The sequence below is a fragment of the Opisthocomus hoazin genome, chromosome Z (assembly GCF_030867145.1).
Source record: "Opisthocomus hoazin isolate bOpiHoa1 chromosome Z, bOpiHoa1.hap1, whole genome shotgun sequence".
Classification (NCBI taxonomy): Eukaryota; Metazoa; Chordata; class Aves; order Opisthocomiformes; family Opisthocomidae; genus Opisthocomus; species Opisthocomus hoazin.
Window position 1 is genome coordinate 66266747 of NC_134454.1, and position 16759 is coordinate 66283505.

The following is a 16759-nucleotide window of genomic DNA, read 5'->3' on the forward strand; positions in this document are numbered from 1 at the left end:
ATATTATTTTAATCAATATTAAGTAGGGATGCTGTTCTGTAACTGATATCTAAATAAGTTCAAATTTTCACACTTTGTTCAACCTTGCACATAATGGTCATGCTGACTGTGACTTTCACACAAAGAGTGGGCTGCAACTCACCTACAGATCAGTTTACAAAAACCGAAGACCACTGAGAGTGGTCTTTATGACAAAGAGTAACTCTGAAGTTACCCTTCTTTTGAGTGCTTCAGCTTTTCACCTACAGTCACAGAAAGTCCTCTCAGCAGCCAAAGGCTGGTCAGGTATAATTTTGCCTCCCAAAGAAAGACCACTGCCTAATGATCAGCTAAAACAGAAAAGACCACTGTTGAATCACAGTAACCGGCAACACCTGTCTCTGTCTCCAGGCTGCTGACAAAGTTGCTTCCATATGATATGGTCTGGAATCCTAATTATTCCTTTAGACCTACAACAAATCAGATTATTGAACTGGATTTTGTGATGCATCAATACTCTTTAAGTCAACATATGGCAAATATTAAATCAATGACTGAAATAAAGTAAAATCCACTATTTCAAGCTGTGTTTTGGGAAAATTTTTCCTCCATTAAAGTTTACCTTGGGCAATCCATAGAGATTGTCTACCACTGCACATGGTGGTGGTCTACATGATCAGTACTCCACTCAACAGCAGTACTACCTAAAAATATTTTCAAATGGGCTGCATATCACTCATATGACATTGTATTTAATAATAGCTTTCCTTAGAACAATTAATAATGTCTAAAACTTTCAAACAGAAACTGTGTGTACATACTACAAAATTCTGGAAAAACTAAACATAAGAGCTTCTAAATGGTAGTCTTTTATATTATCAAAATATATGTATGAACATTAATATCTTTAAAAAACATCTGCATGAGCACAAGACTATGCAGATATTAAAAGTTTCAGTTATTCTTCAAATACACTATTACAGTTGCTCTGAATATACAGTTAGAAATCACATTCTATTGAAAAATGCCTTATTTACTGGAAGTCAGTTAACATTATTATTACTGTTATTCATTAAATAATCTCCAAAAAGGATTACACTCAACATTTGTCAATAGACTTGATTTTCATTACATTATAGTAATTATGCTGGGGACAAATAAGGAATTTAGCATAAGTAGGTAAAGACATGATCAAGACAAAAGCAGAAGCCATTTTCTGCACTGCACACATAATATACACAGGCTTTAGGGGAAAGTCTTGAACTCACATTCCTACTGTACCAAAGAATACAAAGAAAAAAATACACGAAAAGCCTACTTCCAGTAGAACATGAGAAACATTTTGCCTTATTTCTTGAAGCTCATGGACAGCATGATTATTTGCAAGCCAACTGCTAAAATTAATTTTCAGCTTCTAACATAAATTACCTAAGTTCCTTTGAAATACTGCATAAGCTGAATTTCTCAAAGCTTTATGAGACCATGCCAATACCAATTTTAGTGCCATATGTTGCTAACAAATTTGCCCCAATGCATGTCCCAGAAGCACAGCTGAAGACTCACTCAAAGGATCTAGCATACCATTCTGCAGCTTTCAAAACTTCATGGGCAACACCTTACTGTACTTTTACTGGTGGCTTCAATTTTAAAATGTTTTAGATTTCTTCTGTTTTCAAGCCATGCCAGCTAGACTGTGGGCTACTGGAGAGAGCAGTTCAAAACCCCACTGATTATCTAAATTTCAGCCAAAAATTTATTTTCATCAAAAAGTAGATTAAGGGAGATCACAGCTGTGTGGGATTGAATTTGATACATTAGTTTCAATAAATGATTATTTGAAAAAAATGGTTTATTTTAACATTTTTACAGTACTTTCAACATTTTTAAGACAGTGCCTTGATTTTTATTGGAACTGAATTTTCAGCTTAGAAATAAACACAAATTTAAAAGTTAAGAGAAAAACAGGTAACACTAACAAAATGAAAGAAGTTAAATCTAAGTGAATTTTGATTAAGCTGAACTGAAACAAAGTTGGACAGGGTTTTTTACAGCAGCTTGAGATGAGTGGAGTTTTTTCTTTCAGTTCAACATGAACTCTTCTCTTTTTATTTTCCTGGTTTTGTAAAGACACACGCACAAAAAAATCTCCTAGACCAACACTCTCCAAGGTCTGAGTGATTTTTTTTTCTTCGTTCCTCCTGTGCACCATTCAACTCCGAGGCCAAACTGTTTACACAGCTAATAAGATATTCACAGCAACTAAGTAAGAAAGCTTCTCTCCTTCCTGCTGCCAAATTACACTAGATACACAAATTCCAGTTCAGTCCAACCCAAGATCTAGGTGCTTCCTTCCCATCCTGCTAGTGCTATGTCTTTAGTGGCTCTAAGGCCATGCAAAGTTGCCCTTCTTGCCCTAATCTTCACTGTCTTATGGGGGAAGGGGGAAGTACTTCTGCTACAGTTTTTCATCAAAGGTCATCATTTGGAAGGACAGCAACTATCTGCAAATCTCTCTCAAGTATCTGCAAAATTAATGCTATGTAACTTTGACAGGGTAATACAGTAGAGATTTGGAGTCCCTTTTTCTTCTTGCCAAAAATGTCTGTAATTAGTAAAACATACACAAATGTGTTTGCAAGACGAGGGCCTCAGTTTTTTCCTTCCCTTCCCCACTGCCTGCCTAATCTATAGCACTTTCAGCTATTCTATGACTAGTATTTTTTTGCATTTCTATATTGTTCATAGAGCAACTACACCTTCACAGAAAATGCAAACAAAGCTTCCAACAATGTTAAAGTAACAGGTAAATTCAGTGCTAAAGAAAGAAGAATACAGGACTGGAAACAAAAAGTTAACAGATCACTGAGTTACACCTACTTCTGTCTCTGCCACGGCGCTATGTAATCCTTTCCATAAATGGAAAATCTGTTTCATAGTTCATATTATTGAACTTGCTGCCAAATCAATACAACACTAAAGGATCAGGTAGTCTAAATTATGCCTCAGATTCTGATGTGAATAGTCTGCTTCACCAAGGTTAACACTACAGCTTACTTCAAATAGCACATAATTCAAAAGGTGCACATGATAGCAAGATTGGGCTCTGAATCATCATAATTACACTCTCAGATGACTTGTTTCTTTCTAAAAAGGTTACTCTTTATACTGACAAGTAGGCAACAGACGGAAGCTTAAAAAAAAAAATCAACGTTAAACTTTTTTTATTTTCATTGGACCATTTTCCCAACTATGCCACCTATCACAAATAGTGTCTGTGTATTTTTGCTTTGCTTTCAGTAGAAATATTTTCACTGAGCTGGTCTGCATTATAATACTGCCAGTTTTGCAGTCTCTGACTGTGGGTAAGGTCCAAGCAAAATGATGCATTTGGCAAAAAAGAAAAGTTGATTTAGTGCATTGGTATTAATTAATCATTTTGCTTAATAATCTTTCAAGTGCTTTATGCTTTAGCATTAAAAATTATGTGCATGATTAATTCAGCAAAAGGACTAGCTGATTTTGTAGAAATTTATCCAAATGTATTTCACATTACAAATATGAAAGAATTTGCTGTAAGTATGAAAATATTAAAAAGGTGAGAGTGACAGAGAAACGAGAAAAGATAGTGGTGTTCTACAGCAAAAATATTAGCACACATTGCTACATCTTGTTAGCTTCAAAAGAAACCCCTTGGATTTTCTACACTGTTTAAAGGTGTTTAGCATGTTCCTTTCAAAACATGTACTTAGGTCTGGAAAACTGTAAGTTTGAATTTCGCATTAGCTTTTACTCTGACATAACAGTTAAAACCAGGCCATGGATGCCTCTGTTGGCTAGGTCAACTGCTGCACAGTTGTATTATCCTAAAAGGCAGATTCATCTCTTGCATACTACAGACCCTACAATGAATTCTTCTCTCCAGTGTACATCATACATAAACTACGTGTGCCATTTATGTTTGCACTGTAGCAAAATGCGTATCAATGTGGTTACATTAAAAAAAAAATCTCAATAGCTTTAGTCTCTCTTAATTGAGCAACAGGAGTACCAGAAGAGAGTAACAAAGGTGGCATCTCAGCATATACTGTAGATCACTATGGATGTACTGCAGAGGATATCCGCATGGCAGCTGCTGCTTATTTTTCCAGAAAATGCTGAAAACACTCAAGTAAAAAAAAAAAAAAAAAAAGGCCAGCAACTTCAACAGAAGTTGTGTTTGGCTTAAATACATTACAACATTTGTTTAAATATGTCTTATCACCACAACTGACCTCTGTAAACTACTTTTTAAAAAATATCGTACGTAACTTGTGCAATTAATTATAGCAATTAAAGTCAGAGTAATTTTATAAACAAAATCTGTGTTAGCTGTAAGTTTTAATTATAGCTACCGTTCCTCAGTTGGAAGTAACTTAATTTACAGAGCTGCTACCCCAAATTACGTGTCCTCTAATTTTTTTCTACTGAAAATTAGTAATAGCAGAAAGGGCGAAGGAGGATAGAGAGTATTTATATCACTTGAACGAGTAAAATGCTTCACGCTTGGAAGATTTAAAATCACACATTCTGATGCTGTACATTTCATTCCAGATATGAGTTTTGGAATCTTTATACAGCAGACACCACAGTTCAGTATCTAGACACACAAAATGGGAATTCCAATGGAACTTACCCCTTGGTCATGTCTTAGGCATATAATTCACTGCAGTCACTAAGAAAACTGGCTGTTGTACTTCAGGGGCTGGAAATTCACACTTCAGCCTACTGCATGCAAGTCTCTGCCAGCGTATGAGCTGCACAGTGTGAATACTCAATTGTTAGCTCCTCCTCTTCTCCACCAAAACATGTTACATCCACCAAAAGCAGTACCTCTCTTTAGCAGCTTCTGTTGCCAGAGGAAGACCCCTTTTACAGCCAACTACAAGATATTCAGGACTCTACACCTGGCTATTCACACTGCGTCTTTGGGATCTATGTTTCTTTTTTCAGTGACCTGTTACACCTCTGCTAATCCACTTTGACCTCCAGGGTCTAAGTCAGAAAATTCAGAGCACTGCTCTAGCTCAGAAACAGGAGGAACCGGCACACTATCCACCCAGGCTGGTTTGACAAAATGAGTGAGACTTACAAGGCAGGGTCAGAAAGATGCGAGATTTTGAGAGGTACAATTGCATTTACTACTAAAACAAACACCGTAATAATTTCCAGAACTATTTTACTAATCACAGAAAACATGTCTGAGGAATATCCCGCGATTATGTCAAGCAAACCAGTTGCATTACAGAATAGGTAGGGCATAACAGATCCCATTCAACACAGTAATGAGTTGTTACTTTCTTCAGCCCTGAAGTATATTAAACAAAAAATCTTCAAGTCACATGAACTGCATTCCCTCAGTAATTCTGAGCAGGCATCTCAAACTTGACATCAGATTTAGAGATAACCATCTTAATTACCAATGCCTACGTCTCAGACAGCCATCAGAATGGTATCTAGACAGACATCTGGGCAGCCATACAACACTGCGCCCAAGAAACATCAGACATCTCAGAACGATCACCCGAAGTGCCCGCATGCTGACTTAAAAGCTCAACAGGTGGATCAGAAATCCACAGAGCTGGATGGGGACAGGAAAAAAAGAAGTATCTCTGAAAAGGCAGACCAGTCAGTCTGAAAGGAGATACAATTTCAGCAGTATGAATGGAAAGTTCCCTGTGAGAACTCAGTCCAGTTACTTAGCCACACATTTAAAACTGCGATCTACCTTTCAATATGCATTCCACTATTAGCAGAACTACACACAAACCCTCCCAAGTAGTTGAAATAAACGTCATCCATACTTACTTTGGCAATATTTTTAACTGGTTTTCTCTAAGCTCCAATATCTGGAGTTTAATTAATCTGTAACAGAAAGGCATAACAAATTATCACAATATACTGTATTTTACAACAAAAGTAATCTCTGATCTTCTTTATATTGCTGAATTTCAAAAAAAAGATCTGCAAGTTTGAAGTATTTTTTTCTGTAATAATACAAATATGTTCTGTGCATAAATCTGCATGTTATTTTAAATTCATTTATTCATTAGGGTTTGATTTTGGTAAAGCAGCAAACAAACTAGATCTTGCCTGCTCTTCTGCACCTCTTTGAACACATTTGTCTTCCTTCATCCCAAAGATTTTATTGCACTTCATTGGATTCATTATGGGTACATGTTACCTTCATATACAGAAGTACACAGGAATTAATATGAGAAAGGTACGATCAGTCCACTCAAGTTAAGATGCTGAATTTCTAATACTGGCAATGTATCAAACCACTTCATATAAAAAGCCTCATGAGAGGAGTATCTGTGGTCTTGCACAAGGTAAAAACAACGTTTAAATTCATCTTGGATTTCCTTCCACATTCTCCTTCTAGTCAGCTTTTTAATCCATTTTGGTATTTCTATTGGAAGGCACTTTGACCTTTCTTTCAGTAATTCCTTAGTTGCAAGATAAATAACCTCTAAATCCCAAACTCAACTGCTTGGCCAAGATAAGTTCAAAGCAGTCTTGACATTCAAGCAATGTACCATCCCGAGAGGAATTTTCTGCATCAGGATTGCTGTGACAAGACTATCTCTTTGTTAAGTAGTGCAGAAACTGAGTTTGATTTAAATACAGACACGGTTGTAAAGACAAGAGTTCTACATGTGACCCACTAACAGACCTCATACAACATAAAATAGGGCATTAAGTTCCATAACTGAAAAAAAGATCTTAGTAAACAGACCGATCTTTCATGAAGGTAATCAGCTGAGAAAGTTGTAAGGACAGTTACAAAAACGTGAATTCTGATTAAGTAGTAAGAACTATACTTAGAGTAAAAATAGAAAGCTGAAAACAGTATTTCTTTTTCCTCTAGACATTTGCTCATTTTTGGATGCATTTGAAAGTAGCAATCTGCCACGCCTACGAATAACCTAAGAATATAACAGTCACCTTGAAACAGAGTCGAGGTCATCATAGCCAAGCACTGCAAGCAGTACTTGCCATCTGGCAGAATTGCTGGAGAGGAACCGCCTCCCCCAGCTTCTCAAAGAAAAACCAATACTCTAACATCATTCAAGGAATACCCTAATAAAAATACAGTTCATGGTAATATCACTGCTGTCAATCTAGGATATAACTGGAGAGGACTCCCTAGCCTTCCCAGCCTACCTGCATCCTAAGATACCCCTCTGTGCTGAAACAGAACTTGTTTGTTTAAGCATCTTCTGTTTAAGAGTTGAGTGGTCATTTTGGGCTTGGACTTCCGAACACAAGAATAAGCCAAACACTGCATTAGGCTCCAATTGGTGCTTTGCTTCGATGACAGGAAAAATAGCTACACAGTTCATAGCTTTTCTTCACAACACCGATATACAGTCAAATGTCTCACTTGAAAGCAGTAGAAGCAAACCCCCATTCATATGCTAAACTATATGTAGGCACTCCTACACTTTGTTGACTTTAGCCAGAACTGACTGTACTACACTTCCAACAAGCTAATTCTGTGAACTCAAAGATTGGCTTTGGCAACAGAAAGGTTCACAGCTTTGTAACCTTGTTTCATATTCTACTCTTCTCTCAGCTAACCCTAAGAAACTGGAGACACAAATATCAAATTTCTCACGTGTAGAGAGTTACGCAGAGGCTACCAGGGAAACCTCTTCAACTCTCTTGGCTGGCAGATACAGGCTGTGTCTAAACTAGTAATTTTCTTGCAGCAATTGATGAGAAATATTGGACTGAAGCAGTTGTCACTTCTTCCATTATGACTGTAAGAGTTAATTAAAGTTTAATATAATAGTGCACATCAAACACTCAGCCTAGCTGCTCTTTAAATTGCTGGTGTAAACACTCATGCTACGCATCTGAACTGCTATAATGGAACTGAAAACCTGGGGTTTAATTTGGAAAAGAAATAAAGACAGAGTCCACCTATACTAAAGGAAAAATAGAAGTCATAGTGGCAGAATATGTATTTCCTGTGCCATTCTACTCATAGAGAAATATTTCTCAAACGTAAAAACCCATCACCACAGAAATATTTACACATCACCCAAACACAAAGCTGTAACAGAGTATTACTAAACTTTAAGTATGCCTGGTGTAACAGTCTCAGCAAAATTATTGTTGCAGTATTGTTATTTAATGTAACCAACTTTCCCTGCTTTTAAAATCTAGCTCAACTTCTAAGTAAAACAAAATCTCTACATGAACACCTTGCCAGGATAAGATCAATACTCCTCCTAAATCTGATTTCTTTAAATACACATTCTGTAAAAAACATGAAAGAAATGCATAGCATGTATACTTAAAAACTCACTGTTCAATAGCAGTCATTCCTTGGAAAGCTAAAAATCTTTCATAGAGAGATGTTCTTTATTTTCCACCTCCTTTGCAGTTTTGCTAATGCAGAATATTTTTTCTTAATTTGTAACTAAAATGCAAAGGCAAGAGGACTGAAATGTATGTATCCTACAACAGGTTGCATTAAGTCCCAAATTTGATTAGCACTGTACATTTATGTAAAAAATTATCCCCAAGTAGATACTACTAAAAAGACCTACTACTGCTAATACTACTGGCAAATTGTTGAAAAAGACAAATAAAATTAAATTCATTGCAACATCACAGTAAAAAGTCTCTGGACGCAATACCCCATTATATACAACATTCTCAGAATTTTTCTAATGACACTGAATATAAACTCTGGGCTTATCTTAAACATCCATCAGTAAATAATGATTCCCTTTTAAAGCCCTTTCTCAAAATTAGCATGCAGTGAGCTTCAAGTTTAGAATGCTCTGCTTATTTTTTTCTATATTTAAATGTAAATATACATGATGTATTTACATACAACAGATACCATTTTCTTAGGTAAGCATAAGCAATTGTCAGATTTCTGTGCACTGGCATAAAGGCTAACTCTGGGATCTGTGCCATTATTAATGCACTCAAATTAGAATTTGGGAGTGGAAGAAAAAAACCCACTTTATGACCTCAGAATTCCAAAGGAACTGGCACATTTAATCAAAAGTCTGGTGACTTGTAGTAAGTCTAACAGGCTGGACCTGTACAACATTGCTGAAGGACAGTAACTATGTAATACTCATAAAGAAGGGGAAAAATGATTGGATAATCTTGACCTCAATAGTATGCAAAGCTTTAGCACAAATTTGGAAGGTGAGAATAAAGCATGGATGTAAATGTAATAAAACTCCGTGTGAATATTTAAAAAGTAGTTTGCATTACACAAAGATTTCTTCCCTAAGCAGCAGGCTGAATGTTACTGACAGGGGTGCTCAAAAACCCATTTTGGGCCTATGCTGTTCAATACTTTTTAACAGCAATTATAAAGCGTAGGTAAAATGTTAAAGTTGGCAGGTGCCACAGAACACCATCACAAACAATACAATGAATTATTAGGACTCTACAGAAAAACAACTGTACAAGCTTAAGGACTGAAAAAAATAGCAAAGGGACAAGATGCGACAGCACCAAGTAAAGCACTCAATTTCCTTACAGAGTCATCAGCCACTTCTAGCTGAGCTGTCCAATGCATTAGTCAATCATGCGGTAAATGACACTAAGCAGCTGCAAAAAGGGTTACTGGAACACTAGAGCATAACCACAGACATTTTCAAGAGAAACAAGAAGATAATCACAACACTGTACAAGACATGAAGAGATCTCCGTTTGAATTCTAAAGATAGCTACACATGTCACCCTCTGTCAAAAAGAAGAAAATTAATTCAAACTGAAACTCATTCCAAGATACGTTAATATCACCAGATACAAAGGAAAACCTGCCATACCACAGGGAAACAGAATTTTGTTTAGTCTAAGAAACTAAGAGAGGGCTATGAGAACACTATAAAAACAGCAGGTGAGAGAACAGGGGACATCACCTATGGGAGACAATAGCAATTCAAGTGTCGAACAAATGAATATGAACAGTCAGAGAGAAACTGATGTGGGAAATCAGGTTTCTAATCTAAACTGCTGGAACAGAGACCCTGATACATGGAGTATAAAAACCTTTCTATCTTTAATATAGCATTGGCTTAGTTTTTAGAAGGCATTATTGCCTACAGGTGCCAGTAAGAGCAGGCAACAGAACTCAGTTACTTCATGCCTTTGCATGTAATGAAAAGGAATAGCTATAAGGCCATACACAAAACAACTAATGCACCAAACTGGAAGAAGTTCAAGGCTTGTGCTTTAGGAAATTAACCAACAATGTTCTAAATATCCCAAAAGCTTCTACCACAGCTTTTTTGTTTGTTTCTTTTTAAAAAAAGTTATCCCATATCCTAAAGCGCACGTTAGAAAGATCGTTTGCACTAGCATGTGTTTATACCTAGTTGTAAAGTTGTGGGGTGGCAGAGCAGCCTGATCACTTACAGAACAGATGTACTCAATGTCAAAGGGGTCTGAACCTCCCTTTAAAAGAACATTTTGCCAATTCATTATTTTTTAATTTATTTGATCTAAATATTATTTTCCCATAGAATAGCATTTATTCTGTGCAATACCATTATAAGCAGGTAAACTTACATAAATACTTTGAATTCATTTAAAAACAGCTGATGAGTAAAGTCTTACTTTCAGTTTCATTCTCTCAGCTTCAAGCTAGGATGCTGCAAGCCACTACTGATATTTTAAAAACGGGGCTGAATTTTTCATAGCTATTAAGAGAAACACTACATTGGAGAACTGGCTTTCAAGTTGCCATCAGTAATCAATTTATTCTTAAGCTGTTAGCAATTAATGACTTCACCATTTCGCTAACCATTAAGCACTACAGAAGTTGACACTGATGAAGAAAAAATTATAATGAGGCTTTTTTAAACTACTGGCAAGATTAACTACTTTGAAGACTTCATGTTGATATGATTAGTCTTACATCTCATCTGTATTGCTAGTTTTTTTACTAAGAAAACCTTGCCATTTGGTTAGACTATTCAAAAACAGAACAGAAAAATGTATAGGCAATCATTAAAATGCACCAACAAGTAAAGAATATGTGTCTTCCAGATACTTCATCTTCAACCTTAACAAACTTTGTTGAAACACAAACTTTGTATATTAGAAACAAGCATGATAATTAATGCTCCTCCATCATAAGCAGCTTTATTGTTAGCTGAGCATGTAACATATCTGCTGCCTTTAATCATTCAGCAAGGAATTACTAGTAACTGGACAGAAAAGAACAGGACAACGACTCTGACCACAGATGACTAATGGTCCTTAATGGACTGCACCTGTGCTCTTCTTTCATTGTACATCTCCTGATCTGCCAAACTTCTGCAGCCCTCCATTTGGGGGCTTTTCTAATCTCTTGCAAACTGTGCTGACCCAACTATAACCATACAGCCTAAGGCAATTGCTTCCACACAGCAATATGCCTTGTTAACTAATAGCCGTATTTCCTGAAAAAGAGGCTTGTTGGACTTGGGATAGGGTAGGAGAGTGACAATCAAGGAAAAGAGAGTGTGAAGTAAGAGTGAAGAGAGGGAAAAAGAGCAGAAATGGCTACATCAGCATGATACAGAGAATAGGATTAACTACGCTCACCTAGGACTCTTCCATTCACTTTTGGTTGCAAGATTTAATCCATTATGAAGTGGTAGGGGTTTGGTATTTGTTTTTTATTTAAGCCACTATGTGGAACAATTCTGCTTAGACTGCACACTGTAAATATGCTAAGTCGTTCAGAAAAATTCCTGACAAGGCAATTCAGAATTACAGACGTGCATGAAGGAATTTGTGCATCCAGAAAAGACAACTGGAATTACAAATGTCATTATTTGCTTCACTCCAATTACTAAATGTTAACCAACCCGTATTTCAGAACTATTGTCTTGTGTACTTACTAGAGTTGTGTTGTAAAAGCAGCAAGTACAAAAATGAGTCTTATTTCTCAGCTCTTTATAAGCATTGTGTGTGTCCTTCAAAAGTCCAACTAAAAAAGGCAATAAAGATTCAGGGTTTTTTTCTGTAATTAAATGCAGCATAAATGGATTGGTAAGGCATACTTCCTCCCCTCGAGTTCACATTTTGCTGGAGAAGCAGCAGAAACTGGTCTGCATAAATTTAAAACTAAATGTAGATACTAAGTTTCAAATTCAACTTACCTGCCAAAGTTGGCTGGCAAAAACTCAAGAAAAGCATCATTCAGGTACAGCTGTGTTAGGTTTAACAGTTGGGAAAATCCATCTGGAAGCCTATATAGAAATAAAATAATGTAGTGCCTTTGTTTCAATTAAGTCATATTTTCTTAAACATCAGTATAGCATTGAAGTCCTAAATACTGATAACATTGAAATGAAGGTGGTACTAGAATTTCTACAAAATTGCACTAGATACTTGATCTGTCAGATTAGTTTCAAAATTATTTTTATGTATTGATGACAATATCTAAAGGCAATAGAAACTACACACAATAAATGTAGCCTTGCTACGTATTTGTGATGTCCTGACACCTGATAAGATAAATTAAAACCTACGCAAGACTTTTTTTCCTCAGAAGAGTTACACTGCATGAAGTTTATATGACCAGCAGTGCTACTTCTGGCAAATTAATTTTGTCACCACAGAAGGTGACAGTGAAATCTACTCACATCAACTAAGTTTGAAAAACAGTGGTACAGGCTTTGGAGTAAAATTATTGTTCTTAAGAAAAAAAAGTGTTTGCATATTTCTCTGTTATCACAGAGAAATGATGGACTTTGAAAAGCTGAGAAAGACATGTGGTGCAATGCAGGATTACCTACATACCCTATTAACTTGGGCAAAATACCATAATGACATAGCTATACTGTATCACAGTGCAACGAGGTTAACTAAGATACTTCTCAGGTAACTGTGCTCCTTCCCTCCCAGGCTTGGAGCATGTCTGCAGCAAGTCTGAGACTCAGCAGTGTTTACACAAAATATAAGCCATCCAAAAAATGACAAACTTACTTTGAAATTGGATTTACACTGGCCTCAACAACTGTCAAGACTTTACAGTTTTTTATATTTTCTGGAAACTCCTGTATGCCTGCAAGACACAGGGAAAGGCAGGGAAACAGTCTGAAATTATTACACTCCATCACAGGCATAACAATGATGCACATAAAACTGTTAGCCATAAAAACTTTAATTCATTTAGCAACAAGTGGACTGGTTCCCTGATATTTCATTTTAGATACATTTTTTCATTAAAGAAATACTCTTCTGCAGTCCTTTTACTACTCTATTCCTATAGCACTTCATGTTGCAGCTTAGCAAGCAGCTCACCAAGCAGCATTATAGACACACAGCACACTAACAATTCCCACTGCTCATCATCAAATATTGAAGTATTTGTACTTTGTAATGTACTTAAGATCAGGCCCTCAGTCTCAGGGTTGCTGGTTTTTTGTTTGTTTGTTTTTTAAAAAGGCATTCATACACATGGTAGCACAAAGTTTCCCACAAGATCTGTTTGTCAAATGCACAGCTTGTAAGACACCCAGGTAAAGTGGTAAGGCTTCAAATCTTGAAGTATGTTTACAGCATTCATGGTTCTGAACAGATATCCCAAAATGTGACATGTGCTTGCTGTTAGCTTCGGACTGTTTGTAGACAAGGACAAACCCACTGCAGACGCACTTCTGTCTGAAAATTAAAACAGTAAGGAACCTCCTCTTTTTCTAAGGTTATCTCCAGAAACATCAGTGTGAATTTGCAACCCACATATCTGCCAAATTTGTATTTGCCAGAACTGATAAAACAGACCTTGAAAATAGAAGACAGGTATCCACCACATCAATAGGAAATCAGTACTGAATCATTCTACTGCCAAAGACTTTCACCTCAGTCTTTAGTATACCATAAAAACAAATAAAACCATGGTTATCACAACTGCAGCTGCCTTTGCAATGTATCAATACATTGTTCTTACATGTTAGGACACGAGTTTTTCTTTTAAATAAAAATGTCCTAAGTATGACAACCACTCATACCGCAATCCCTGCACTCGGATTAAGAACACACTTTATTTTTTTTATTTTTTTTTTGAAGAAAATCCATATACTAGTAAAATAAAGTTGGTTTAAAACAACTGTGTTTTCAGGTAACAGAGATCTTAGCTCTTTGCCTTTCAATTAATGCATGTAATCGTGTCTGTTTCTAGAGTGCTTTATCAGGTGCACGGAGAGGGCAGCCTAAACCCAGAGGATGAGACCACTAAGCAGGACCCTGTACCCCCAACTGTACCCTGTGGACGCTCTCTTTTAGGCTAGGCAGAGTGTGAAATTTCATGCTGCTCTAAGCAACATTCGCTCTCTTACAGTCCAGCTGCAGACAGAAAGACAAGGGCAGCGTGTCTTCTCATTCAGACTGATAGATGGGACTCAGTTATGTCTCTACACGTATCTGTTCTGAGAATATCAAAGCAGAAGAAACATGGCAAAGCATCAACTGCCAAGTAACATTTTCACTTACAGAAGAAATTACACACGTTCTGATGCTAGCTTAGAGTTTAGTTTTTTGTGTGTTTGTGCAGTAACAAGATTGACCTGGTATATCAGGACTTCAGACACAGTAATAACACGTGCAAGAAAAGTAGTCACAAACCACATACCTTCACATTAGGTCAATCGGCGATATTGACAGGCAAAGTCACCATGCTGACTTTTCTGTAAATTCAGCTTAAGCAGAGACACCACTTCTGCCAAAGTAGACTTCTAGGTCTTTCTTGGCAAGAACCTGTTTGTCATACTAAATGATTTGACAATAAAATATGGAAGTAGAAGGGACCAGAAGAAATTGAACCATCAACTGTAACACAGGCCAAGATTTCTGACACTTCTGGTTTACTATCATGCATGCACACATATGTAAATAAATATATAGCTTTATATATGTGACTTCATCCATGTGAAGTTTACCGGGGCTGTGAGTGGAGTGAAAGCAGAAGACAACAAGGGGATACTGACTCAATTCACTTTATCACTGTCACAGTCCAAAATCAAAAGTAAAAAGGTAATATTTACAATGTAATGAAGTTTCATTTCTGGAAAGCAGCAGTGATATTTTTAAGTCCAAAGACAAGTTTAAAGAAAAATTAGAAAAGTAACACAGAAAGACTAGGAACATACCTTCCCTACTGCTGTCATATAATCTTTGTATTAAGAGAAATGCATTTGCAAGAAATTTAAATATACATGATCTTAATTCCAGTTGTAGCAAGAAGCCTCTTTCACCAAATAAGAATATTCAAACATACAGATGGAAAGCATCTAACATGATACATTATCCTGAGCCATGGCAGATGAACAAAAATCTAGCACAGAAAAGGCCTGTATAGACAAAATTATGGATGACTTGTATGAAGTGGTCTTCTACTGCCTATAAAGTTCATCAAGACCTCTTTATTGCTGATGATGTAACTTACCCTTCTTAAAATAAGTGTCTACATTAATCAGAGTAAACCACTGCTATGCTTTTCCTCTGAGGCAGAGCTGTGTTTCAGACTCACTCTGTGCCACCAGTTTTGCTGTCTGAATCACATAGAGATTCTCTAAGATTAGTTTTTCTGAAAGATGGGAACACTACTGGCCTTGGCTTGGTCTTTGGATGAAAAGTTGCTCTGGTCCAACATATTACACTTGATGTTTTTAATATTACTATTAGTTTCCACTGCCTGTGTCAAGAACTTATTGAAGCACAGAAGACTTAAATCTGTGATAACTACCTAGAAAACAAAACACACAGCACATCTGCTAGAGAGGACAATGTCACTGTAAATCTACAGCCAAACCAAATATTAGCTATCCAAATACAGACACATTAAACCAGCATGCTTTTGTATATAATCAGAGGACTCTACAGTAGTGTCTTGTTTGACTACGCCTTGGGCAAGAGGTAGCAACAGTTTTAACAACAAATTAACAACAGAAATTCAACTGATATGAGAAAGCTAACATTCATTGATAGCCCATGAATCTAATTCTGCTGCTTCTTAGAGCCAGGATCGTTATGGTACACATCATCTTTACTAACCTCACTCAGCACTTTGATATGGATAAAAGGCAGATGTTACTCAAAAGAGCAGCTAATTGGGAATGACAGCATGAAACATACATGCTTGTGGCACATATTCAGACAAAAATAAGGACTCTGCTTCCCTCTACCATGTGCTAGGACATTGCACTTACTGGCTATACAGCAACCTTCAGACACTCACTTCTCCTGAGCTATATTCCTCCTGCATGCTAGAAACATGCAGTTACTGTTGGATTAGTATTCTTTCAGTTCTCCTACCAAGACGGCAAATTCAAAAAGCAGGGAAGAAAGAAGGCAGTGAGACACCTGAGAAAGAGATGAGAAGGTAAGAGGATCTGTTCCTTCTTTCTCTGCTTTCTGTCTATCCTTAGTGTCCTGAATCTGCTTCCCTGTTAAGGAAGCTCAGCAAATCTCAAGGGTCTCCACGACCACTTCCTTCAGCACTCCTTTTGTGACACTGCGCTAACTAATCCATTTGATAGCCACCCTCACCCTCCAGGAGCATCTGATCAAATGAACACTACAAATGAGACCCACATCCCTTTCTAAACACCTTTTTTCTTTTGGGTTTTTTACTGCTTCGTTTATACAGGGACACTCAAGGATTATACAAGAGAAAGACAGTGCAACAGATTACTTGGGGGTTATCTAGTCTGTTGCAGCCTTATCCCACTTTCTTTGAAAAGCATGTTATGGACAGGCTCTTCATCCTGCT

At 36.8% G+C, this 16759-nt stretch overlaps 1 protein-coding gene across 7 annotated transcripts in view; it reads right to left on the reverse strand.

Annotated features, from left to right (window-relative positions):
- ERBIN (erbb2 interacting protein) overlaps positions 1–16759 on the reverse strand; it is a 120042-nt gene that overhangs the window by 37223 nt on the left and 66060 nt on the right. For all 7 annotated transcript variants that reach the window (XM_075446905.1, XM_075446902.1, XM_075446904.1 and 4 more), the window contains 3 exons: positions 12976–13054; positions 12147–12236; positions 5824–5880 (listed from right to left, as the gene is read on the reverse strand). In XM_075446905.1, coding sequence (XP_075303020.1) covers positions 5824–5880; positions 12147–12236; positions 12976–13054 — 226 coding nt within the window. The remainder of the gene's footprint in view (positions 1–5823; positions 5881–12146; positions 12237–12975; positions 13055–16759) is intronic.